The 26,394-nt window shown below is 37.9% G+C and overlaps 1 protein-coding gene and 1 long non-coding RNA gene across 6 annotated transcripts in view; one reads left to right on the forward strand and one right to left on the reverse strand.

Annotated features, from left to right (window-relative positions):
* Positions 1-3,711: 3,711 nt before the first annotated feature.
* NKX2-2 (NK2 homeobox 2) lies at positions 3,712-25,588 on the reverse strand. 4 transcript variants are annotated; one of them, XM_089686538.1, is made up of 4 exons: positions 25,465-25,588; positions 9,698-10,360; positions 7,734-8,042; positions 3,712-4,122 (listed from the first exon to the last, which is right to left on the reverse strand). In XM_089686538.1, the coding sequence occupies exons 2-4, from the start codon at positions 9,957-9,959 to the stop codon at positions 3,962-3,964; spliced, it is 732 nt and encodes a 243-aa protein (XP_089542664.1). In that variant the 5' UTR covers positions 9,960-10,360; positions 25,465-25,588; the 3' UTR covers positions 3,712-3,961. The 4 variants fall into 4 exon arrangements, with proteins under 4 accessions (XP_089542664.1, XP_089542665.1, XP_089542662.1 ...); XM_089686539.1 differs by lacking the exon at positions 3,712-4,122 and adding an exon at positions 6,822-7,350; XM_089686536.1 differs by lacking the exon at positions 3,712-4,122 and having other exon boundaries at positions 6,822-8,042; positions 25,465-25,575.
* The window catches only part of LOC149455298 (uncharacterized), a 76,462-nt gene continuing 71,218 nt past the window's right edge, over positions 21,151-26,394 (forward strand). Inside the window, exons 1-2 of one of the 2 annotated variants that reach the window (XR_016314089.1) lie at positions 21,151-21,682; positions 25,369-25,528. This is a non-coding gene — a long non-coding RNA (uncharacterized LOC149455298). Of the gene's footprint in view, positions 21,683-21,993; positions 22,065-25,368; positions 25,529-26,394 lie in introns of those variants that run through there. The other variant, XR_016314090.1, reaches the window with a different exon arrangement.

A 26,394-nucleotide genomic window follows, 5' to 3' on the forward strand; every position in this document is an offset into this window, starting at 1 on the left:
ATGTGTATGTATGAATGTAAGTTAGGGTCCTTAGATTGTGCGCCCCTTGAGGGTTAGGGACTGATGTGAATGTACAATATATATGTAAAGCACTGCATAAATTGACAGGTACTATATAAGTACCTGAAATAAATAAATATGTTTGTGTTGGTACAGAAAGTACTCAGCATGGATAACTTCAATTCAAGCTGATCAGAGTGGCACATCAGAAGATCCTTTAGCTACAAGCGCCACCTGGCGGATGCAGGACACATTGCAGCGCCCCCTCCTTGCACGGCATTCAGAGAGCCATTCCTCTGTAGATATTGTTAGAGACATAAATTATCTTTCTAACCTGCATTTCTTATCCTACTGCGACCCCCTGAGGCCGCCTGTCCCTGCTCCTCATTTGAACAGCCTATCTGCGCTTCCAATGGCCGCCCTGGAAAGGCCAATTTGCTGTATACTTCATAAATTTAATCCCTACAAAGGGAGCAAAAATGGAGTCTAGAGACAAGAAAGAGAATACAACAGCACTGATTCCCCAGCAAACTTAAAAGGTAAAGACTGATACATAAATCATGTAGCTGAACCTATCAATAACACATTGCCAAATAAAAAAATGGTTTTCCTCTTTATTAAATACAACCTCCCCCAAGCCTTAGATGCCTGAGACCACCACCAAAAAGAGGTCATAAATAAAAATATTTGACTGTGTTCAGGGACTCCTGCTTATACAGAATCCTATTCATTATTTCCATGAAGGTTCGTTTTTATATGCACATACAGAAATGATGAGTTCATGGTGCAAACTATATTACAGGTCAAAGGTTACTTTACATTACACTTATTTTATTTGCTTGCACCAAATGGCTCAACTATATGCACACACTAGACACAGACCAAAATTGCTTAAAAAAATAAAAGCTGACTTCACTAAGAATACATACATGCAATACTATATAGAAAATAGGAGAATATACAATTCATTGTCAGTGTGGTGGAAATGCATTCGATTCATCGTCACAGTTTCCAGTGGCTTGTTAAGTGATGACATAGAACTTAAATGGCTTGAAGCATTGATTGAGTCATTTACCTACAAATATATATTCGGCAAATGGCTAATAGGTACCCTACTTCAATTAACGGCATGCTTTAATAACATCTGCTACTTTAACCGTGGGTAAAGAGGTATGGCTGTACCTGTGTCTATAGAGCAAAGAGGAGGGAATGTTTTATTGGAAAATTAGGGCAGCATTAAAAATACAATTACTATAAGCAGGTACAGGAGAATATTTATGCTTTGTATTTGGTTGGGCAAATTAAAAATATTCTGCTGTTAAAACAATATATATATATATCACCAATGCCTGCGTTCAGGTAAAACTAAACATGTTCTTGTGTTTAGTTTTCAAACAAAATAAAACAAAAAATACGAAAAACAAGCAAACAAAAAAATATGTTTTTATATATATGCACCGTTTAGTTTTCAAAAAACAAAATTATATATATATATATATATAAAATTGACGAAGCTATACAAGTACCTGAAATATATATATATATATATATATATATATATATATATATATATATATATATATATAATAAAAATATATATATAAAATTATTAATATTATTATACAGAATTTATATCGTACCAACAATTTGCGTATTTATGTGCACTTTACAGCACTTGTGCCTGTGTTGTTAGCAAAAAAAACCCCAAAGCCACATATATATATATATATATATATATATATATATATATATATATATATATACACATACATATACATATACACACACACACCTTACCGCACCCGTGTCTGTGTTTAGCTTTCAAAGAACAAAAAAAGCAAAGCAAGAAAAAAAAAAAAAAAAAAATATATAGATATATATATATATATATATATATATATATATATTTCAGGTACTTATATAGCGCCGTCAATTTATATACATATAATCAATTATTATTATACAGGATTTATATCATGCCAACAGTTTGCTTATTTACGTGCACCTTACAACACCTGTACCTGGGTTTAGTTAGCAAAGAAAAAAAAAAACAACAAAAAAAAAATTATATATATATATATATATATATCCATATTCCCTTGGTAGGGATTTTCTGGGTCCCCTAGCTTCCCCCATACAATCCAAGAGCATACAGTGTGGATAATTGCTCTTTTAACTGGCTCTAGTGTATATATGTCTGTCTGCATATATAAAGACATTGAAGTTTTTTCAGCCACATTGTTGATGCGAATTTCTCTACCTTTGGGAAGCTGTGAGAATGATGTAATCTTTCTTTAAATATGGAAAATATATACATTTTGTCTGTGGTTATAGGTAACATGTTAGTATCCATCCTATGTATAGTTCAGGTCCCTTAAGCTTTATACCAAAGGCATGCACTTCCTTTGGACAGACAATTATAGCTGTCCTAGACAAGGAATGCAGCCTATCATATTTTCCGTCTGGTGTTGGTACAGCGGGTACAAAAGGTGATTTTCTTTAAACAAATATATATCCAGCGAAAAATTAAACCATTTATCTCAAGGACAGGGCATCCTAGAAAATATTCAACTAAAGAGCTCTGCTGACCCCTGCTGGGGAAAAGGTGAAGCTCCATTTAAAATAGCTTCTGCTTTCCTATCGGCCACCCTGATTACATCTCGCTATCTTATTAATAATGTTGACCCAAAACAAAGCCTTAAAAAGCAATAAAACTAGATTGCTTCCTATCAGAGATAGCGAGGGCTGAAGTGCCGTTTTGGAGATGAGGCTACATTTGGATGTGCACTGAGGAACAGAGAGATGATATATAGAAGTGTCACAGTGTCTGCTCTTATGAAGTCACAAGTGCATATTTCCTGGCTGCAACAGCCAGCCCACACTATTGTGCTATTCCTAGAGCCTCTGGAACTCTGGATCTAGAGGGGAACTACAAATCTCAGCATGGACATCCAGAGGCTGACTGGGCATGCTGGCACTTATAGTTCCACAGTCAATGCCATTAGCTTTTCTCAACTTATGGGGGAATTAGAAACCCAGGCATCTCTATAAGCTATATTTTCCCTACATTTTCTTCCTCTGACAGTCAGAGGGTTAAGGATTATGCAAGTGGGGACTTGCACTGTATTTTCACCCCCCACCCTTTCCTAATAACAAGCTTTTTGTTTTACCACTTCAAGCAATCATTCAGTAATTGTCCCTCATACATGCAACTGAGAAATGTCATTGTACTTCTGTAAATATTGGATTAGCTCCTCAATGACCAGCTCTCCAGCAGAAGCCAAGAGCCAGGCTAAGGTTTGCTTCATAAGCCCAATGGTCAATAGGTAGCCAACATCACCATGCTCCTTCCTTTTATCGACCTACCTCTCATCGCAGCAAAGCTTAAAAGGTCCATTCACTTCCCTCTAGAGCTGCCTTTAAAACCCAACACCTGACTACTGCAGATCCAATTTCAAGGCCAATCCCCCAGTATAGCATTAGCTTACTGGCCTTACAAAACCAAGTTCCAATTTCCTTCTGTCGGTGTAAGCTTAAATACCTCCTAATCAAGTTAAGGAAAGCTAGTTACCGATCCACAAAGCCACTAGACCCAGCGGATGTTTAACAGACCTTTTGGAATTATTTACTTAAAAAAAAAAAAAAAAAAAAAAAGCTTAACTTAAATAAAAAAAAAAAAAATTACAGCACAAATGCAAACAAACAAAAAAATGCAAATAAAAAAAGTTCATTTTTTTAAAGTTCTTGACATAATACATCCCAGTTCACATCGATCCCTGTACTTTGAAGGGCAAAAAAAAAAAAAACAATTGCAACATTGAAACAGTTGATTGACAAAAGGCATTATTGTGTCCAGCAGTCAGTGTACATATTCAATTAATTATGACGTCCACAGATTTTGTTTTCTTTTCTTTTTTTTCCTCTCTCTCTCTCTAGTCTTATGTGTGTGAAACAAGCAGAATCAGTTCTTTTCTTGTCCATTATTGTGGCATTCTATCGATTTTCCCAGCACTTTGTTAATATGTAACAGACTAAAGCGATTACAGGTGCCAGCAGCTGGGTCTACACAGAGAAATCTTAGGTATAGCTGGTCCAAAATTGTCTTCGACACTTGTGCCCTCACTAAAAAGGAAGACATGGATAGAATGGGTCAGATCTAAATAGAATTTCACCACTGGAATTTTATAATGCACACTATTAAATACTTCTATGAAATCATTTCCTAGGATGGGGCACTTAGGATATTTTTTTTAATCTAGCAGGAAGTGTAATTAGGATGTCTGCTTAAAGTGTCATTTTTTTTATTTTATAGTCCTGAGTCCTAGCTGAGGCTTTTCCCAATTTCCTGTGGAATGACAAGCAATCTTGTCAGAGGGCATGGAAAAAAAAAGGGGGGGGGGGGCTGTTATGCCTTTCTCCTTCCACACGAATAAATATAGCACGAATTTTTAATTCGTCTTCCTTTCACAGACAACAATGCTGGTTTTGAATGCTGGACACAATTTGGGTTTTGTGAAAGTGTCTTTTTTTTTGTTGCCCTCCCTCATCCCAGCTGTCCATATGGAATACAGCGTGTACAAGTTGGATCACAATGGAAACAACTGACAGGCACAACAAAACCTCTAGGACGGTTCTCCCTGTCTCTGGGATGCACTGCTACTGATAAACCTATTCAATAGCCAGCACAGGAAAGAATAGAAGAGGAAGAAAAAAATCACTATCTTTCTGTGTGTCCCCCATGGGTCTCTTTCATTGAGACTTGTTAATATGCACGCCTCTTACATCCACTACTACCAGCCTTTCTCATTGTGCTGTTTTGTCCTGTCTACTGTATATTGTTCAAAGATAGACTGCACAAACTGCCCCATTAGAGTGTGAAATTTAAGGCCAGAGGGGTTAGGGCCACACAAGGCTTGGAGGCTTTTATTGACTCAGGTACAAGATGCCAGTTACTATGCTCTTTTTGTGGTTTGGAAGTTAAAAATGGCAAGATACCAAATGTGGACAATTGTTCTAGTTTTGTGTATGGGGAAAACTCCTAGACAATTCTTAGCATTCAGAAAATACACATTTATGTACATTAACAAAGCTCACAAAGCCATTTATATGTACATCATTAAGAGTACCTACCCATAGGCAAAGTTACATCAAGAGAACCCTGATACCTCTCTCTCTCTCTCTTTGTGTATATATATATATATATATATATAAATTATATATATATATATATATATATATATATATATATATATATATATATACATATATATATACATTTCTATTTCAGCAGATAATGATCTCAAAAACTAAACAAAACTATAATGATAAAATAAAAATGTAAAAAAAAATAGTTTTGTATATGGGGAAAACTCCTAGACAAATCATAGCATGCAGAAAAGAAACACATTTATGAATATTAATACCAATGTTTGCTCACAAAACCATTTATGTGTATATTAATAAACGTACCAAAGTTACAAAAAGAGAAATGTGATATCTCTCTCTTCATATGTATATATATATATATATATATATATATATATATATATATATATATATACACATTTCTCCCCCCCCCCCCTCAAATATTGATCTCATTAAAAAACGAAAGCAAATATAATAATGAAATGAAAATGTAAACAAAACAATATATTAAAAATGTAAACACAAAAGAAATCTATGCTGAAAATATTTTTGAAGCTTCATAAAAGCAATAAAGCAATAGATAATTGTGTTCACATTCTGAGAATTCGAATTCGAATGAGATGGCCTCTATCATGTAACAGTAGCTTTCACAGACCTTATATAACTTTAATGGGGGGGGGGGGGGTTACGATTACCTGCTAAATGCATTTAACACCGACTCATAGTACATCAGTTATGTTTGAGGTCGGGTAATCTTGTCAGAATTGAATTAGAGGACTGTGCACTCTGGTAACAATTCATCTGTACCTGCTAATCAATATTTATTATAAATATAATATGACATAAATACAGTTTGTGGGTTGTAACTCGGAAGGGTAAAGAAATGTCGGTCTAATGCTTGGGGAAAAATAAATGAGATGATAGGAATGAAGGGAAACAATATATATATATATATATATATATATACATATTTTAAAAAAATAATATAATATATATTTATATATATATATATATATATATATATATATATATATATATATAGAGAGAGAGAGAGAGAGAGAGAGAGAGAGCAAGGGTAGTGAGTAGAGATAAAGAATTTTTTTTTGTTATACAAACTATAGTTAGGCCATTTTAAAAGTAATGCTAATTATTTTATATTGCAAAATCATTATTTTTTGCCTTACTGAAGCAACAGAAAAGATACAAAATATAATAGGCAAAAATCAGGAGTAAGTAAAAAAAAAATCTACTTTCAAAAGCAACTAACAAAAAATAAGTGCTGTTCAGATTGTGGGACGCAAATGTTTGCCTGTTGAAGGGGCTCTTTACTGTCTAAGTAAGTGGGGTCTTTTCCTTCTTCTATGTCACTTTAGCTTGGCTGCCTCTCCAGAAAGATAAATAGAACTCTCAACCATGATCAAGTAAATAGACACACGTTTTCACCTAGGATTGACTAGATACAACTATTGCATAGTTCCTACAGTAATTCTAATAATAGTTTATGTACATATATATATCTATATAAAAGCGTATCCTAAATATAACGTTTGTAATATATAATATTCAACAAATGATATAATTTAAAATAATTGTTATACTTTCAATCGGCAGCAAATTCCTTTCATCTACTGCTGTATATTTTTCTGTCCAAAAATTCAAGCACACGTTCTTTCTTTTTTTAACACATCATTTTATTAAAATTCTTATAAAAATTGAAAATCTCCCAAGGATGCGTTTTTTTCATACATAATTGGGTGTATATCTCTATGCAGATGTCTTTGAAATTAATTTTTGTTGCCTTCTGTTTTGTGTTTTGGGGAAATAGTTGCATAAAAACGCCCTGAAGGTTACTGATGACAACAAAAACACAAATATTTACAAAAAAAATGCGAAAAGAGTTGGTGAGATTTTTTTTTTACATGGGCATAAATATTTAAAGTTTCATATAAAAGAAGGAAATAAAATTCTCTCTATTTTTTTAAAGTGATTCCACTGGTTTTATAGACAACTTACAACATCTCTACAGCACACAAACATACTTTACAAAAATAATAATAATAATAATAAAAAAAAAAATTATAGTCACAAAAGCAGAACAAATGATTCCTCTTGGCGTTGTAGGTAGGCAGATTCACTGTCATGGGTCAGTTTTGTAAACATGGTTCACAAGATACCAGAAGGATAGGATTTGGAGAATGGATTGACCTCCATGAGAAAAACAAAAACATCAAAAATAAAAAACATGATCAATAATAATTATAATTATAATAATAGTTTTTTTTACCCAACAGTCTTTTTCAGTGATTTTTTTGGAGCACATCAGTCTGTATATAGAAAAGTTCACCAAGTCCACTGTTGGGCTGGCACCAAATGATGGGCTGTTGGGTATTGGGGATTACTGGCAGAGCTGTACTGGGCGTTATATTGCATATGCTGTAATGACTGGGCGCTATATGCTGAGAAGGGGATGCCAGCGGGGAAAGTGGCTGCTAAGTCCTGAGCTTTGAGCGTGTGGCATGGTTTACCATCTCTTACTAAGACTGGCACTGCCACCCGTCTAGGGGAGGGGAGAGGAGTGACTTCCATACCTTTCTCTGCCCGAGCCCTCTTCATCTTGTACCTGTGGTTCTGGAACCAGATCTTCACCTGGGTGGGGGTGAGTCGGATCAGGCTGGCCAGGTGCTCTCTCTCTGGTGCTGAAAGGTACCTCTGCTGCCTAAACCTCCTCTCCAATTCATAAGTCTGAGCCTTGGAGAACAGCACCCGTCTCTTCCTCTTCTTCCCAGAGTCTGCGCTGCTGGAGGTCTCCTTATCGTTGTCTGGGGATTCATCGGCAGAAGGTTCGGGGGATTTGGGCGAGGAGTCCTGCTGGGAGTTGCTGGATGCAAACCCGTGTACTGCAAGGAGAATGGATGGAGGGAGCTTGTCATTAACCAGGCACTAAGAACACTAGAAGAAACTACACAGCAACCTGTTCCTCTATCCATAGAGGTGAAGATATAGACAGAAATATATAGACAGATAAATAGATACATAAACAAGAGAGAAAAGAAAAGATAGCTAACCAGTTAGAGAAATAGGACAGACAGACAAATAGATGATAGATAGATAGATAGATAGATAGATAGATAGATAGATAGATAGATAGAGTGAGAGATAGAAAAATAAGAAATATAGATAGCTTATAGATGAGAAAAATAAAGCTGGACAGATAAAATATATAGATAGATAGAAAAGAAAGAAAGAAAGAAAGAAAGAAAGAGAGAAAGAAAGAAAGAAAGAAAGAAAGAAAGAAAGAAAGAAAGAAAGAAAGAAAGAAAGAAAGAAAGAAAGAAAGAAAGGGAAAAAAGAAAAGAAAGATAACTGATAAATGAAAAATAGAAATGGACAGAAAAAAATAGATGAGAGAGAGATAATAGAAACAGTGATAAAAGATAGACAATTAAAAAGTAGTGTAGGTGTGTATGATTTAAATTTGTCCATATACACAAACTTCTTTAAAAAATAAGACAGAGAGAGAGAGAGAGAATAGAAATAGAGATAGATAAATAGAAATGTAGTGTTGTGTGTATGATGTAAATGTGTACATATAAACAAACTTCTATTAAAAATAGAAAGAGAGAGAGAGAAAGGAGAAAGAGATAATAAAAATAGTTTGAGATAAAGAACAATGTTGTGTTTGTTGTGTGTATGATGTATATTTGTACATATACACAGACTTCTATCTATAACACACACAAATAATAACAATAATAAATATATATATATATATATATATATATACATCTTCTATCTATAGCACATATATGTGCTATAAATAGAAGATGTGTGTGTGTAAATATATATATATATATATATATATATATATATATATATATATATATGTACACACACCGCACACATCTTCTGTCTATAGCACAAATATATATACACACCACACACACATAAATAATATAAATACACACATATATACATATATGTACATATATGCACACACAAACAGACAATATATATATATATATATATATATATATACATATACATATATACATAAACCACAAAGCAATATAAATGCACACACACACACACAGACATATATATCTTTCTACATGCTATCCTTTATTTCCCAGCAATGACCTTGCCCATAAACTTAGCAGCCCCAGCCTTCTGGACGTTGAGTACATGAGAAGAAGCTGCTTAATGATGTGAAGTTTGGAAGTTGCTCTCCCAGCCTTCAGCCTTTATTTTTGTCCAAGAGACGTGGATGGCTTTTTAAAGAATAATCAACAATTCGTTCATTGATGAGCCCAGCTCCAGCCTCGTGCAGACATTTTTACTGCCAATAGCTTACTCTTCCCAGTGGACACAAAGCCGCCTCTGTCTGGGGAATGGAAAGTGGAACTAGCCCCTTCTTCTACTTCCAGTTGGGAATGTGCAGAGATAACCCTGTGCCATGCCTTGTACAGAAGAGCTGACAATTACCTGCCAGCCACCCAGCCCCCTCCCCAGAGACCTACCCCACACAGGACAGCCAGGAAAGTCCTCTACTTACAGGAATACTGTATACTCTCGGTAGTAGCCAGCCACCGTGTGTAAGGATTATCGCTATTGTCATAGAAGGGGTTTTTCAAAGGCAGTCCTTGCACAGCGTCTATGGTGCTCTGTCCTAACCCCCCAGATTTCTTGGGGGGCTCCGTCCCCTCTGCGTCTTCATCCGCCCCTTCAGCAATGGATCCTTCTTCATCATTGGTATCAGGCAAGTCTAAAATGTCTTTTACTGAAAAGCCCGTCTTTGTGTTGGTTAAAGAAGACATAATGGTGCTCAGTGGCTTGCAGGTATCACCAGTGATGCCAATCCTCTAGGCGAGCAAAGGACAGTCAGGGGGGAAAACAGTAGCAAAAAAAAAAGTGATGATAGCAAAAAAAAAAAAAAAAAGAGAGAGAAGAGCAGCAGCAATGGTGTTAGCAGAGGATCTGAGGAGGGGAACCTCAGGCTGCTCGGATGGGAGGAAGGTTGTGTGGATCTACTGCAGATGAGGGATCTCACAGAGAGCCTCCTCTCAAATAGTTTGTAAGTCCAGGAAAGATGCCAAAGTGCGCTCCTTACTTCAGGCTCTGGCTTAAGCACACTGAGCTGATGCCTGCTGCCTGGGAAAAAGAATAAGCCATTGCTGGAGCAGATCAGTCCATATAAGGTTGGTGTTCACACATGAACCTGCGGAGAGCAGAAAAAAGTACATTAAAATAGCGAAAGCTTGGCCACGTGTGGGCGGGTCTTAGGAGTCAAGTGGATGAAGACAGTGTTTGCAGATGTGAAATTGTGGGTTTTGGGGACATCGGCGCCTTTACCATTGGTGCTTCACTACATGATGAGTGGTATAACGTGTCAATTAATTACAAAGACGGGGAGGGCCTTTTTACATAGTATTTACATACAAAGGGGCCTCCAAGTAGATGATATTCTCCACACTTGAGACCACGTTTAAACAAATTGTCTTTTTTTTTCCACCCCCCACCCTTGCACTCATCCTCATTCTCTTGCTGCTCCAACAAGACAGAATATTCAGTATTTACAGAAACAGCTAAACTAGATTAGACCCATTCAAGATATTGCTGGTTACCTAAACAGGATGCTTATTCAAATGGCAAAGGACCAACTTATGTAAACCTCTTAGGTCAATATTGTGGTTGGGGCTTAAGGATGAGGAGTAGAAATTAAACAGCAAGTAATTGATTCTACTTTACTCCAAAATAAACCAAAGTGGGCAGAAATGGAAGGAGACCTTTTTTTTGCCCCCCCCCCCCCCCCTCTCTGGCTGGAGAAGAGATTTGCTGTTTGTTGAAGGTAACACTACTTCCATTGTATTGACCGCAGACACATTACTGATACAATGTTAACATCTAAAACAAACTGAGGCATTAAGATTAGAGCCTTTCTGGTTGGAAAAGACATCACCTACTGCAATTTGTACCCTTGATGGTCTGGAAAGGCTCTCCAGAAAGAATAGGTGTAATTCAATCGTTATACATAATAAAGTGATAAGACTACTGATTTGCTCTAACAATAAAAAAAGACACAAGTACATCTAGTTTAAGCAATAGAAAAAAATATGAATGCATAAATAGAAATCCTTCAAATACAATGAAACTACGCATTTATTTGGTTGAAAACGAAAAAAAAAATGTTAACGCAATACCTTTTGTTATGACAACCAAGGTGCATGTTTCTTTATTATGAGGTTTTGATTGTATAGTGTGCTTCTGCCTTATTACAATATTTTAGCAATATAATAAATAAAGCTTTTTTTTTTTTAACCTCCTAGCTATTATGTTATTATGTATTCATCGTTCAATGTCAGTGATAGATATATTATTATTGTATCCTGTTGCAATTTAGGTTTCATGTTGCATTATTGGTGACCGTTTTATACTATGTACTTTTTTTATAGTTCATTAGGCATAATTGCTATTGTAACAATATTAGAATTTATGTGACAATATATTTGATAAATGTTACAAAGCCATATACAGAGGGAGAGTTTTAATAAAAGTCAGAGTGAAAAGGAGAAGGGTTTAAAAAGGGGGTTCTTAGGAGGCTGGGAGAGGTGGTCTTTGTGGGGGTCTGGGGAAATTGCCTGGTTTTCTCCCACAACTGTACTGCACATGAAAAAAAAAGAAGCCAATGGATTATTGTTGATCAGTTGATTCCAGGATCTGTGTGCCTCCCATTTAGTATGTGATGTGTGTGACAATGCACTGGGTTGTAGCGAGCCCCCAGCGCATCCTGGGTGGTCGGACCCGGGCAAACACAAATACAAACCGATTGCTAAGCTGCGGACAATGGACGAAATGTAGACAAATGTCCGGGTCCCTTTGGATGCCTTTGTCAGGGCTCAGTTTTTGCATTTATTTCAGTGGGGAAATAATACATGATTGACGCCCTCTTACAATGTGCTCTAACTGTTTGGGATAAATCTGAGGTTGTTGCTAGTTGTCATGGCATTCAACCTCTTTCAATGGGGCTATCTCTTCATTCATTTCTCAGTCCCTTGCTCTCGCCTTAACCCCTTGGGCGCCGGCTCGGTGGCCAACAAACGGTTAAATAAATCAGTGCTTCCACTCACCACTTGCCTAATCTCATGGAGAAACTTCAGAAAGTCAGATTATAATCAAGGCAAATACAATTTCCATGTATCCTCAGCAATTTTATATTTTTTGTTAAGTCAAAGGTTTAAAATAATAATACTATTAATAAAAAAAATCTGTAAATTAATACACTAATTCAATCAGTGTTCATTTGCATTTATACATACAAGTCGTTTTAAATAATAATTGCAAAAACAAAGAACAAGCAGAGGGTTCAAAAAGAAACATATAACACATGTGAGAAGTTAAAACCTCAATGTTCATTATTTTCCTTGGTGGAATGAAAATCTAATTAAAATTAATAAAGTCGATAGCTATTTTGCTTCAGTTTATAGCATTAATAAATGCTTATTGTGGTAACTGCGGCAATAATCTTGGGGGGAAAAAAGGTGCTTAATTTGCCAGTTTAGAGTGGCACTTGCAGTAAGTGAGGTTATGCTATGGAAATCCTTGTTTGTTCCTAGGAGATGTGCTTCACTGCTGATATTAGAGGAAGAAGAGCCAGTGCCACTTAGCAATGATGCCTTATAACGTCTCCTTATGAGGCTGCTGCCTGTCCTGCAACCTGCTCTCTCTGCTGCCTGCTATGCAGCCTGCTGTCTCTGCTGCCTGTCTATAACCTGCTGTCTCTGCTGCCTGTCTATAACCTGCACTCTTTTGCCTGCTATGCAACTTACTCTCTCTACTGACTGTCTATAACCTGCACTCTCCTGCCTGCCCTATAACCTGCACTCTCCTGCCTGCCCTGCAACATGCTATCTCTGCTGCTTGCTATGCATCCTGCTGTTTTTCCTGCTTGTCTATAACCTACACTCTTCTGCCTGCCCTGCAGCCTGCTGTCTCTGCTGCCTGCTATGCAACCTGCTGTCTCTGCTGCCTGTCTATGTCTTGCACTTTCCTGCCTGCCCTATAATCTGCTGTCTATCCTGCTTGTTTATAACCTGGACTCTCCTGCCTTCCCTATAACCTGTTGTCTATCTTGTCTGTCTATAACCTGCTATCTCTGCTACCTGCCCTACAATTTTCAGTCTGCAGTGCCTGCCCTACAATTTGATGCCTCTGGTGTCTTCCCTACAACCTGCTGCCTCCTCTGCCTGCCCTACAACCTGCTGTTTCTGCTGCTGCCCTACAACCTGCTGCCTGTCTTACAATCTGCTGTCTCCTCTGCCTGCCCTACATCCTGCTGTCTCCACTGCTTTGGGTCACCTGATAGGTAAATATTTTGCTTATACAAGGACTTGTGGCCTATTAGTCCCACCAGGCTCCATACAAAGTGAACAAGGGCCCCATTCATTGACACTTCTTCCTTTGTAACACCAGTAGGTAAAACATTCGCCCTTTTTGTTTGAAAACATACAAAGACCTTTAGTGGATGATTGGGAATTATACACTCACGAGCAATGGTGATTATTACATTTAAAATAATAAATCCATTTACAGCAATCGCAATTACCATAACAAAACCCTCTACGTCACAGTTTAAAAAAAAGGATTTGATTGGTCTTGTATTCCTCACCTAGCAGGAGAATATGCACAATATTCCTAGACATTTTTTTTGTATTCATAATTATACACTAATGGAGATCCACCTCCCCCGCCAATTTGCTCTCCAATTTGATGCAGAGCGATCCCAGCATTATGTAACGATAAACGATTATCCATGGTAGTTTTTCAGGCTCTTATGGTATTTTTCTTAATGTATGTTTATTAATTATTACGGGTACTAATTCGCAGTTTTAATCAGCTGTAGAGGTATATGCAAAACGTCGTGGCTGTCAATGCAACATTTCATGCATAGTTAGCATCTCATTACAAATAAAGCAATGTCTGCAGCAGAAGCACGACGTATAACATGCATAGAGTGTGGATAGGAATTATTCTCGTACATTTATAAATATATATATTATAAATAAGTATAAATATAATAATACATATATGTATAATTAACAAAATAATCTTAATTAATAGCTATAATTAACTATTTTTGCTGTGATGAACATATATATATAATATATATACATTTTGTTCATATAGGATAACTGTAATTTTATCTTGAACGCCACACCGACAGGAGGTGTTTTTGTGTAGTGCTACTATGTTTAATAGCACACTTCATTGTATTCCACTCCACTCACTAAATTAAATTCCTAATTTTTTGTTATTTCCATCTATACATACCACATAATGTGCATATACATTACAGAAGATACATTATTTTTTAAATCTATTTATACTGTATACGTCTCTCTGTGAGATATATATATATATATATATATATATATATATATATATATATATATAAACACACACATTGTGTAAAGTATTTTTTATACTTTACACTAAAAGAGCAGAAACTGTTTCTCCCCATATTTACATTGATGAATGATTGCCCAATAGGTCATCCGCATTACTGAGCAGTCAGATGTATGCGATCTCCTGGAGCTGATCTACCTAATATGTCACCCATGTTAGCCGCTCTCCTCCATGGTGCTGCCATCCTCTGAGGCTCCTCACCTTCCCAGTTGATGACATTGGCACAGCTTTATCTTCTGGTCTGGCAGCGCCTGTGGTGGCTGGTCTCGGGAGTGGAGCAGCAGAGTCATGGAGCACTGGGTTTGTGTTTGGGGATTGGAAGACTTGTGGGATTATTTGAACAAGGGAGCAAGGAGGAGAGCGATGTGACTGGGATAAGTGGCAGCACTTCAGCTCAAGTGCTCTCTGCTACTATTTACCTGTTTACTTTTACAGGTAGCTTTAACACAAGTCAACCGCCTTTAAGGACATAGAGGAGTGCCTTCTTGTTAATCAATAAAACCCTCTTTCTGCAAATCTTTTTTGTCTTCTTTCTTTCTCTCTCTCTCTATCTCTCTATCTCTCTATCTCTCTCTCCCCTCCTCTACTTCTTTCTTTGCTACCATTTACCTGTTTACTTTTACAATTAGCTTTAACACAGGTCAAACAAGAACTAAGAGGAGTACCTTCTTGTTACTTAATAAACCAACCTACCTACCCTTCTTCCTTCCTTCCTTCCTTCCTTCCTAGTATTCCAGTTGAATATTTATAACATTTGCTAAACGTAAACCTTGCATTGGCTCACCCAATGCTGGAGATCAGTTTTTTATAACCATGCACACTAGGTTGAATAGGTGCAAATATACTCAGGATTATATAGATACACAAAAAGCACAGATCATCTAAAATACAGATAAATAATACCAGCTCATCTAAAATACAGATCCATAATAACAGATCATCTAAAATACAGATAAATAATAACAGATCATCTAAAATATAGATAAATAATAACATATCTAAAATACAGATCCATAATAACAGATCATCTAAAATACAGATCCATAATAACAGATCATCTAAAATACAGATTAGTAACAGATCATCTAAAATACAGATCCATAATAACAGATCATCTAAAATACAGATTAGTATCAGATCATCTAAAATACAGATACATAATAACAGATCAGCTAAAATTCTTATTAATAACAGATCATCTAAAATACAGATCCACAATAACAGATCATCTAAAATACTTATTAATAACGGATCATCTAAAAGACAGATACATAATAGCAGATCATCTAAAAAACAGATACATAATAACAGATCATCTAAAATACAGATACATAACAGATCAGCTAAAATACAGATACATAATCAGAACAGGTCATCCAAAACACACCCAGTATGCAAGAGAAGTGCAATCTAGCAGTGTCCTATACTCAGCTCAGACCCTGAAAATGACACTCACTGTATAGATAGAGAGATGCACCACTGAGCAGTATCTATTTAATCAGAATAAGAGCAGATACTGGGAATTACATATGTATAAATATATATACAAAAATTTACAGGATGACATGTATACATCTGCTTTGGGGGTTACTTTGGGCTCTACTTATTAAAAAAGTAGAGACTGTTCGCTTTGCAAAAGTAATCCTTTATAAATACAAAGCAGCTGTAATCAGTTCGATCATTTATTCAATCATTCATTTAAGAACCAGAAAAACATACATTTGCCTTTATTTCACATGCACATGATTCCAAGCGCACCTCTTCTCTTCTTCACCTCTCTCTTCCCTGCCTGTATCTGGCTTCATTTCTTAATCTCTCTTAACTCCACTCTTCCCTTTCTCCCACCATTATTTTTCCTATATACTGAAAGTTGTCAGATAATGACCTGTCTTTTTGACAATTGGATTATAACACCGCTGGAGTATTTCAGATCATTGTGTATTTTTTCCCTCCCTCCTATCAGCAGATTATCTCATCCAAAATTCATGACTAACCCTGCGTGGAGCACCAGTATTACTATTTATTTCCATTTAATGAAACTTCTGACACTCTTCTTCAGTGGCATCATAGAAAACACTAGCAGCTTGTTGAATAAAATCCCAAACTAAAAAAAAGAAAAAAGAATGGTATAATAAAAATGGGACTACAAAATAAACACTCAGTCTGTCTGATGGCAGATGAAAAAAAAGAAGGGTACCAGACTGAAGAGCCATGCCTTGTTGGCATATTGTTTTAATATCTGATGTGAGGATAATGGATGTGCATTGATAAAGCTAGTGTAATTTCATTCATTAAAGTGCTCAATAGCATCATTATATCTCATAGGCGATGACATATAAGTCTGACCTGATGCTCATCATCACAACTCAGCTCAGATAACAAGCTTCAAGTGGATTAGTGTATTGTTTGACTAGTTCCAAGGTGCAAGCAATTGTTTTTCATTCACTTCAGACAAACAAAACATATTACACCTTAACGCTCTGCTGAGGATTAGTGAAGCTGACACAAAGCCTTTGTTGGGCTGGGGACTGGTGTTCTATCTGTTTCTTCATACTCAGTGGATGGCTACACTTGAAATCAACTTGGAGGCAAGGCACAGTCCAATTTAGACCTGTCGATTATTCTAAAGACAATACTCAGCTGAAAGCAAGCACTTTAGCATAAGACAAACAGAAGACCTAATGCAACAAACAAACAAGTGCTAGATCTCAGGTGATCCTGAAAATACAGCTCAGGAAGTCCAACTCTTGAGCAATAGGAGGTGATACAATTTATATTATTCTGTAGCCAATTAGGGTGCTTGCACACACATGCATTTATCCAGGATAAATCCAGGATCTTGCTGGCAGAAAGATCATGCATGAAAAACACATCAGGTGCTTCGCGTATACACAAAGATGCGTAAGCGTCTGTAGGCGTAAAAATCAAAGGCCTCGTGCACATGGGTGTAAAAAAATACTGCATGTAAGGGCATGTATATGTGTTTGTTAGATGGTATTGAAAAAGAAAAGTAGAATGTTAAAGAACTACAGTTGTATGCATTTATAAAAAAGGTATTTAAAGGCAAGCACTTACTGGTCATTTATGCATTTACTTTTTTTTCCCAGAAAAATCTTGCTTATATGATCAGGAAAATTCTAAGCGCCATGTACATGTAGCCAAATTCTTCTACTTATACCTAATGTGCATTTGGTGTATTACCTCTGTGCACAAGCGTAGCTACACGCAAATAGTGGCGCATAGCTGCGTACAGTCATCTCCTATGTACGTGGGCAGCTGTACGCAGCTCTAGAACATCCAGGATACCAGAAATACGCAATGTCCTTGTGCTGCATGGGCAAATGCGCCCACGTGCATACAGCCTTATGCCAAGGTTGGCATTTATGCATGAATGCATAGGACACATGCATACAATGGTGAAAAACATAATTCAGTGCGCTCTTGTCTACAGATCTGAATGCAGGTGTATTGTTTTTAATGATTCATGTGCCCATGTGCGTAAACATGCGCTACTTTCAGATCCATAAAAAAATTAATCTGCATCCGAGGACATGCATTTTATGTGTGATATGTGTATACATATAATTAAAAGTGCATTCTGGGATTGAAAACAGAGCAGGAGGATATAGAACCAGAATTGTAGGCATTTTAATGCGTACACTATAAATACATTTAAACACAAGAATTTTACTGATCATTTATGCAGAAACGTTTGTGCCAGAAAAGCCTATATGCCTATATGATCAGTAAATTCTTACAGCCACCTGCATGTAGACATATATGTACGCATGTACATGCCTTTACATGTGTGTAGATGCATACATGTGTACATGTGTTACTGTAGATGCAATATTTTTGTTTTTGGTTAATGGATCTGATTGCAAAGCAGGTTTACTCATCTTTTGCGCTGTGGGGGAATTACCTGTAGTAACCAATCACTTCTAGCTTCATCTTCTTCAGTTAAGCTTTGAAAATGAAAGGTAGAAGCTGATTGGTTTCCATGCACAGCTGCACCAGATTCTGTCTGCTCCAGACTCTTTTAGTAAATGAGGGAATATGTGCTTCAGCCAATCAGGTAAGGGAGAACTAAAATGATTAACTTCATCTTCAGTTGATCAGCTAAGGTAGACAGGGTCAGCCTAGAACGTCCTACAGGGCTGATGAATTAAAGTGTATGGAAACTCCAACAATACATTTCTCTTATTTGCTCCCTTTTGGTCTGTTCAATATAACATTGAAAACATTTTGTTATATCTTTTCAATAGCTGTTCATCCAATTAGAAATCGTATGAGCTGATAACATCCTGTGCTTGCTGCTGCCTCAGCAGACAGTTATCAGTTAGCATTGTTCTCAGTTATCTCTGTTGACTCCTTTTGTTAAGGAGACAGGAGGGGTTGTATTGTCCTAATATATACTCCCTAACTAAGGTGACAACGTTGTTCCTCCGAGGTACACCATAGCTGTCACCCTAAGACTGAAGGGGGAAGTTTTACTAAAACTGGTGCACACAGAATCTGGTGGAGCTGTGCACGGTAGCCAATCAGCTTTTATCTTCAGCTTGTTCAGTTAAGCTTTGGTAATAAAACCTTGAAGCTGATTGGTTTCTATACAGAGCTGCCACCAGAGTTTGCACTCTCCAGTTTTAATAAATACACCCAAAGTGTGTTTCTGGCAGGATCACAAGTGAAAATAAAGAAGAGAAAAATGTGGAAAAAGAAAAGGAATGCAGCCACTACATCTAGGGACTAGTGAATTGCAATGCATTCATTTTTTGTTATTGGGTTTAGATAAATAAGTCATTTTACACCCATCTGTTCTCAGATAGTAGGCTCCAAGGAGCAGGGCCCTCCTAACCTTCTTGTATTGAACTGTATTGTTGCTGTATTATCTCCCTTTATATTGCAAAGTGCTGAGCAAACTGTTGGCGCTATATAAATCCAGTATAATAATAATAATAATTTTCATCCACTCAGCTCCCATGGACTCAGCCTTCTGAAACCTACTGGACACTTGAAGTGAACCCAGACCAGTGTAAAATGACTCTCCGGTTAATGAAACTCTCAATATTTATTATTTCCAATCATTCAATCCACTGGAATGATTAAAAAGGGAGTTAAATTGTTCATTAAAAACACAAATGGATTTGTGTTGATCAGACCACTTTTAAAGATATCCAAGCTAAAGAATAAAAACTGATAGTAATGCAGCTTACTGGTCCTTAGATGTGCTGGCTCCATTAGTTTTATTATTATTATTAGACAGGATTTATATAGCGTCAACAGTTTGCTCAGCGCTTTACAATATAAAGGGAGACAATACAGCAACAATACAGTTCAATACAAGAGGGTTAGGAGGGCCCAGCTCCTTGGAGCTTGCAATCTAAAAGTTTTAATTTTCACACTTTTCCCCTTGATTTTAACCTGGTAATCCTGACATTACTCACTTCATTTCTATGGGTGACAACCATACTGAGCAACATATGTGTTTTAGGGCTTCATAACACCTTTCTCTCTTCACCGTAGCAGAGGAAGGTGTTTTGTAGTCCATGGAGATAGCATGGATTGCTGATAACTGATAACAGGCCAAAGGCAGAAAATATAGGAACTTATTAGCTCCCAGGAGTTCTGGCTTGATCATTGGTTGTTTTTATTCACTTGTAGAACAGTTATATATAAACATATTAAAAAAAATTAACTTTCAATTGCATATTTAACAGACCAAAAGGGAATGAATAAGAGAAATGTATTGTTTGTACTGTACATGCACTTTGGGGGGTGATTTACTAAAACTGGAGAGTGCAAAACTGGATGCAGGTCTGCATAGTAACCAATCAGCTTCAAGGTTTTTTTTTTGTCAAAGCTTATTTGAACAAGCTGAAGTTAGAAGCTGATTGGCTACCATGCACCAGACTTTGAATGTTCCTGTTTTAGTAAATCTCTCCCTTTAAGTTCATTAGCTCCTTACAAGGTAGACAAGGTTCACACAGAACCTCTTATAGGGCTGAGTAATTAAAGGGGTCATTTTAAACTAGCCTGTTCTTTCTTTAAACATCCAATTAGACTCACAAAAAATATTCTGAGACATATTGGACATTTGAAGTGAACCCAAAGCAGTGTAAAAAATGACTCTGCTTAATGAATCCCACAGTATTTATAATTTCCAATCATTCAAAAGGCAGAAATTATTAAAGAGAGAGTTTATTTTTGCGTTGAAACATGGATCGATTTGATCTGCGGATCAAACAACTATAGTGACATTAAGAAAAAGTAACAACAACAACAACAGCATATCTACGATTCATAATAAGAAAGTGCTAATCACACCAATGCTTTTAATTCAGGCTTTCTGAAACTTATCTCTTCCAAACTTTTTTTTTTTCATTGGCCATGGGTTAACATTAATGTGTTTGAATGGCTCCCTGATTTGATAAATCCTCCAATTCATAGCACCCTAGGCATCTCCTGTGACGAGCTATTAATTATTTGTTCGAAATACAATAATCTAAATTGGGATTTTTATTCTATTTCAGCAAAGGATGATAAAAGACTCTAAGCCCATTTTTGAGGACAACCCCAGGAAATAAAAGTGGAATAGAAATCAGGATTTCTCTTTGTATCAGTCACATTCCATGATGTGGAAGCCCTGAGGCTACAGAGAAGGACTTAGCTAAAGCCACTTTCCATGGAAGGTTTAGGACTGTCTACAATAAGGGGAGCCTTGATGAATACACCAGCCTCCCACTTTAAATGTATGGCCGCCTTCCTATAGACCCAAAGCCATGACACAGCCCCGGGGCTGGTTTATTTTATCTGCTGTCTATTACGAGTGTTTAATATGAAAATCAAACTCTTTGTTTCCCTCAGGCAAACATTTTTCGCTTTATTCATCTTCTCTGCTCCAGAAATGATTAAATATGTCACAAGGAGATTAAGCACCGTTATTTTCCCTGCGGAAACAGCCATTTCAAGCCTGGGATGATAAAGCTGCAGCATTTTATGCTCCGAATTCAAGAAATACAGCGCAGCCTTATCTGAATGTGCCTGCAACAAAACGGCCCCTGCAGGGCATCTGTCAGAGGTACTGCGAGCAGACACAGGGACAACACTTAAATACATTGATGCTGATGGCCAGTGCATTGGACAAACAGGATTTGCTATGGAGAGTTAAGATAGAAAGACATCTTAGGCAAGGTCGGTTTAATATAGGCAGCTTTCATATAGGCAGGCTACTTAAATCTGATGGATGGGGGAAAGAGTGAGAAATGAGGACGATGAGACAGGAAAGAAATCTTGGTGAAGGCACTTACTAAAAAAATGTGGATGAGTTACATTACTGATCCTCCAGCGGTCTCTGCTGACTCAAATGAGAACTGCCTAAGTCTAGCCTAGTCTCCAGTAGACAGAGATGCCTGTATTAGGATCAGACGTGCCTAGGCTGTTTGGAGTTTGAAGAGAGCCTGGTAAGTGCCTTATACATTTCCAAAGCAGAGCTCCCTATATATCACCAGATGCTGAGAGTCCCAACTGCCCCATTTATCTCCAGTCCGAAGCAAAAACCTCCACTGTCTTTTACATCTCTAGAGTAGATCGCTCCTATTAGGCTGAAATATCCCTAGAGCAGAGATACCCAACTTTCTTATGTATCTCCAGAGAAAGAGAGATCCAACTGCCCTTTATATCTCCAGAGCAGAACACCCCATACTTCCTTTCATATCTCCAGAGCAGAGAACCCCTTCTTCCTTTCATATCTCCAGAGCAGAGAACCCCTTCTTCCTTTCATATCTCCAGAGCAGAGAACCCCTTCTTCCTTTCATATCTCCAGAGCAGAGAACCCCTTCTTCCTTATATATCTTCAGACCAGAGCACCCCTACTTCCTTATATATCTTCAGACCAGAGCACCCCCTCTTCCTTATATATCTCCAGAGCAGAGAACCCCTTCTTCCTTATATATCTCCAGACCAGAGTACCCCTGCTTCCTTATATATCTCTAGAGCAGTGTACCCCTTCTTCCTTATATATCTCCAGAGCAGAGAACCCCTTCTTCCTTATATATCTCTAGACCAGAGTAGCCCTGCTTCCTTATATATCTCCAGAGCAGAGAACCTCTTCTTCCTTTCATATCTCCAGAGCAGAGAACCCCTTCTTCATTATTTATCTCCAGACCAGAGTACCCCCTCATCCTTATATATCTCCAGAGCAGAGAACCCCTTCTTCCTTTCATATCTCCAGACCAGAGTACCCCTATTTCCTTATATATCTCTAGACCAGAGTACCCCTTCTTCGTTATATATCTCCAGAGCAGAGAACCCCTTCTTCGTTATATATTTTCAGAGCAGAGAACCCCTTCTTCGCTATATATCTCCAGAGCAGAGAACCCCTTTTTTCTTATATATCTCCAGAGCAGACAATCCTTACTTTCTTATATATCTCCAGAGCAGAGAAGTCCTTTTTTTCCTATATATCTCCAGAGCAGAGAACCCCCTTCTTCCTTATATATCTCCAGAGCAGAGAATCTTTACTTTCTTATATATCTCCAGAGCAGAGAGCCCCTTCTTTCTTATTTATCTACAGATCAAAGGACCCCTACTTCCTTATCTCCAGAACAGAGAACTCCTATATCCTTATATATCTCCAGAGCAGAGAACCCCTTCTTTCTTAAATACCTCCAGACCAGAGTACCCCTACTTCCTTATATATCTCCGGAGTAGAGAACCGCTTCTTTCTTACATATTTCCAGAGCAGAGAACCCCTTCTTTCTTATATATCGCCAGTGCAGAGAAACCTTTCTTTCATTTATATAGACAGACTAGAGAACCCCTACTTCTTTATATATCTCTAGAACAGAGAACCCCTACTTTCTTGTAAATCTCCAAAGCAGAGAACCCCAACTTCCTTATATGTCTCCAGAGGCTGAGAACCCAACTGTCCTATGTATCTCCAGAGCAAGGCGTTCCAATTGACCTAAACATTCTCACAACAGAGCCCAAATTGACCTATATATCTCCAGAGGGTGAAAGCCCCAACTACCCTATGTATCTCCAGAGCCAAGAGCCCCAGCTGCCGTATACATCCTCAGAGCAAAGTGTCCCAACTTCCCTAAATATTCTCAAAACAGAGAGCCCATCTGCCATATATACCTTCACAGCAAAAGGCCCCAAATGCCCTATATATTCCCAGAACAGAGAACCCCAACTTCTTTTCATACCTGCAAAGAAAAGAGCCCCGACTTATACACCACCAGAGCAGAGAGCTCCAGTTGCCCTGTGTATCTGCAGAGCACAAAGCCTCAATTGCCCAATATATTCCAAGCGCAGCGAGCCCCATCTGACATATTTGCCATATATATATATATATGTATATATATATATACTAAAGTTTGCTTGCCCTTTTATTCAGTTGCACCAGTCAGCAAAGAAATTTTAATTAAAAGCTAGTCCTATAATTATCATCAGTAAAGCAGACAATGCACCATGCCCTAGGATAACAAATATCCTTGGGGACACCTCGCAAGTTTGATGCTACAATGAGACAATTTTGGACATGGCTCTATAACAATAGTGTTTTGGGGTTGATAGCATCTGTCTTATAATTCCACCATACCTGGTTTTCAAGTAGCTAATTAAAAAGCAACAATTTAGCAACCTTAAAGGGCATTTGAAAATGCAGAAATGTAATATGTCTTGCTGATAATGGGGTGAGACCTACCACTATGGAGAGCAGTGCATCTAGCCAGCATATCACAGAGTACCTCTGAAACTTTTTTTTAAACAGCAATTGCAACATTACAGGCTCAATTCACAAAGCGTAAAGACCAGGACAAGGATCTCTAAGCTGATAAACGTGACAGTTATTTTCAGCTGAATCCAATAAAATACAAAAATTACAGCTATAGCTAAAATAAAGATCTTATCCTTGTGTACACTGGATGTGGTGTCAAAGTTCTATTGTATACAGCTGCCTCTGAATTACCAGTGCAAGCTTGCCACGTTCATCTTTATCAAATAAACCCTTGCCAAAAACCACATAGCTAATGCAAAACAAGTATTCCTTCTTCTGTTTGGTGTTCTACCATAAGCAATATCCAAAGGCACCCAGAGAAACATGTGCATCCCCAGCCACTGGTTGCGCACAGCTACTCTACAGCAGTCGCAGCTTCCACTATCCAAAGCTTCTGTCTCTAGCATACCTAAATAAACAGGTTTTTATAGAGCAATCTCCTTCATCATAACTAGCCCAGGCAGCAGCAATAAAGCAGCAGATCTTGTCTAGCACTCCTACAATAACCCAGAAAAGTCTTGACAGAGTATTGTGCTTGATTTATGAAACAGTTATCTCCAGCACGCCATCTGTCCAGCCCTGTCCAGCTCCTTCTTAATGAGAGTCTTCTTCACCTGTCTTCTCCAAGTCTACTAAATCAGCGGACCTGGGTCCCCATCAATGGCCTTATCTGAGTACCATACAGCCCCGTGTGTACAGTGGCTCAACCACCTGCTGCCCCCCTCCCAGCCCCAGGGATGAGGTTTCACTAGAAGTGGATAAAAGTCATCCAATTATTTTAAGCAGGATTTCATCATGCAGTTAATTGGGCATTAAATCCAGAAACCCAATAAAACAGATCAGGGTATTTTTTTTATAGTACAGGCAGCTATGGCAGGTATTTATTTCCTTTCCAATCCACAGCTCACATCAAAAAACAATTCGCAGCCTCTTTTGTGCACTTGCAAATAAACTTATCCCTTTAATCCCGTTTTTTTTTTTTTTAGAGAAGAAAACAACTGCTCAAGGAAAGAAAAAAAAGAAGATGTGAGAGTTTATTTTCGGCTGCAGATAGACAGCGAAGGGAATAAAAAAGAGCTCACCTGGAGGCAGATGAAAGGCAGGGAGCCAGTTGGGAGACAGCTGGGGCTACTGATGGCTTTCCAGGTAAGCAGGAGTTGGAGAGACAGATAAGGCAGCTGATATGGTGGAGCGCTGATACTCTACTGCACTTCTCTGCCTGTGCAAATACATTTGTCCTTCTCTTCAATTGACCCACATGTCTCATTCACTCTCAAGCACTCCTTTCTGCATGCTATCTGTCTACTTCTCTCTGGGCTCCTCTCTCACACTATCAACCCACCCCCACTCTCTTAAACTGCCAGATCTGTTTGTTTTTCTGCCCTGTGACGTGAGACAAAATATTGGCCATATGTTCATCGGTAATAAATTGGTTATAAGCGCAAACACCCTTCTCCCCTTGATAGCACTCATCTGCTGTCTACCTTGCCTTTGTTCTGCAGGACTTGTCCTTGCCTGAGTCCCATTATGGTGCTCAGGGACCGTGCACTCTGCTGGAGGTCTGCACTGACCAGTGCTCTGCTGGAGAGCTGGCAAAGGGATTCTTCAGTTGTGCTTTCCTGCTCACAAATGTCTGGGTAGTCAGGCTTCCAGAAGGGAAGCCAGCTGTGGCCCCATATTTTTTCATGTCGTGTTAAGTTTACATTAGATCTGCTGATATGATAGAACATGCTTTGGTAGGTAAAGACCTATGATTTAGTTTTCTGCAGCAAGCAGGCACTGGCCAAACTTCAGCTGTCACTTGGAGCCTAGGAATGAGTGAATGAATGTCACAGTGCAGTCCTGGGTAGGGACATGTGTGTCCTGGGACAGAATCAGTGGTGTATTTAGGTTTTGTGCTGCCCTAGGTAACCCAAAAATTGGTGCCCCCCCACAGAGAGAGCCTGATATTGACTAACAACACCCCTCCCCCCCTTTCATTACCACTGCCCCCCATACACCAGCCACCATCC

This window comes from Staurois parvus, unplaced genomic scaffold (assembly GCF_062004578.1).
Source record: "Staurois parvus isolate SC_StPar_1 unplaced genomic scaffold, SC_StPar_1.0 ptg000401l, whole genome shotgun sequence".
Taxonomy (NCBI): domain Eukaryota; kingdom Metazoa; phylum Chordata; class Amphibia; order Anura; family Ranidae; genus Staurois; species Staurois parvus.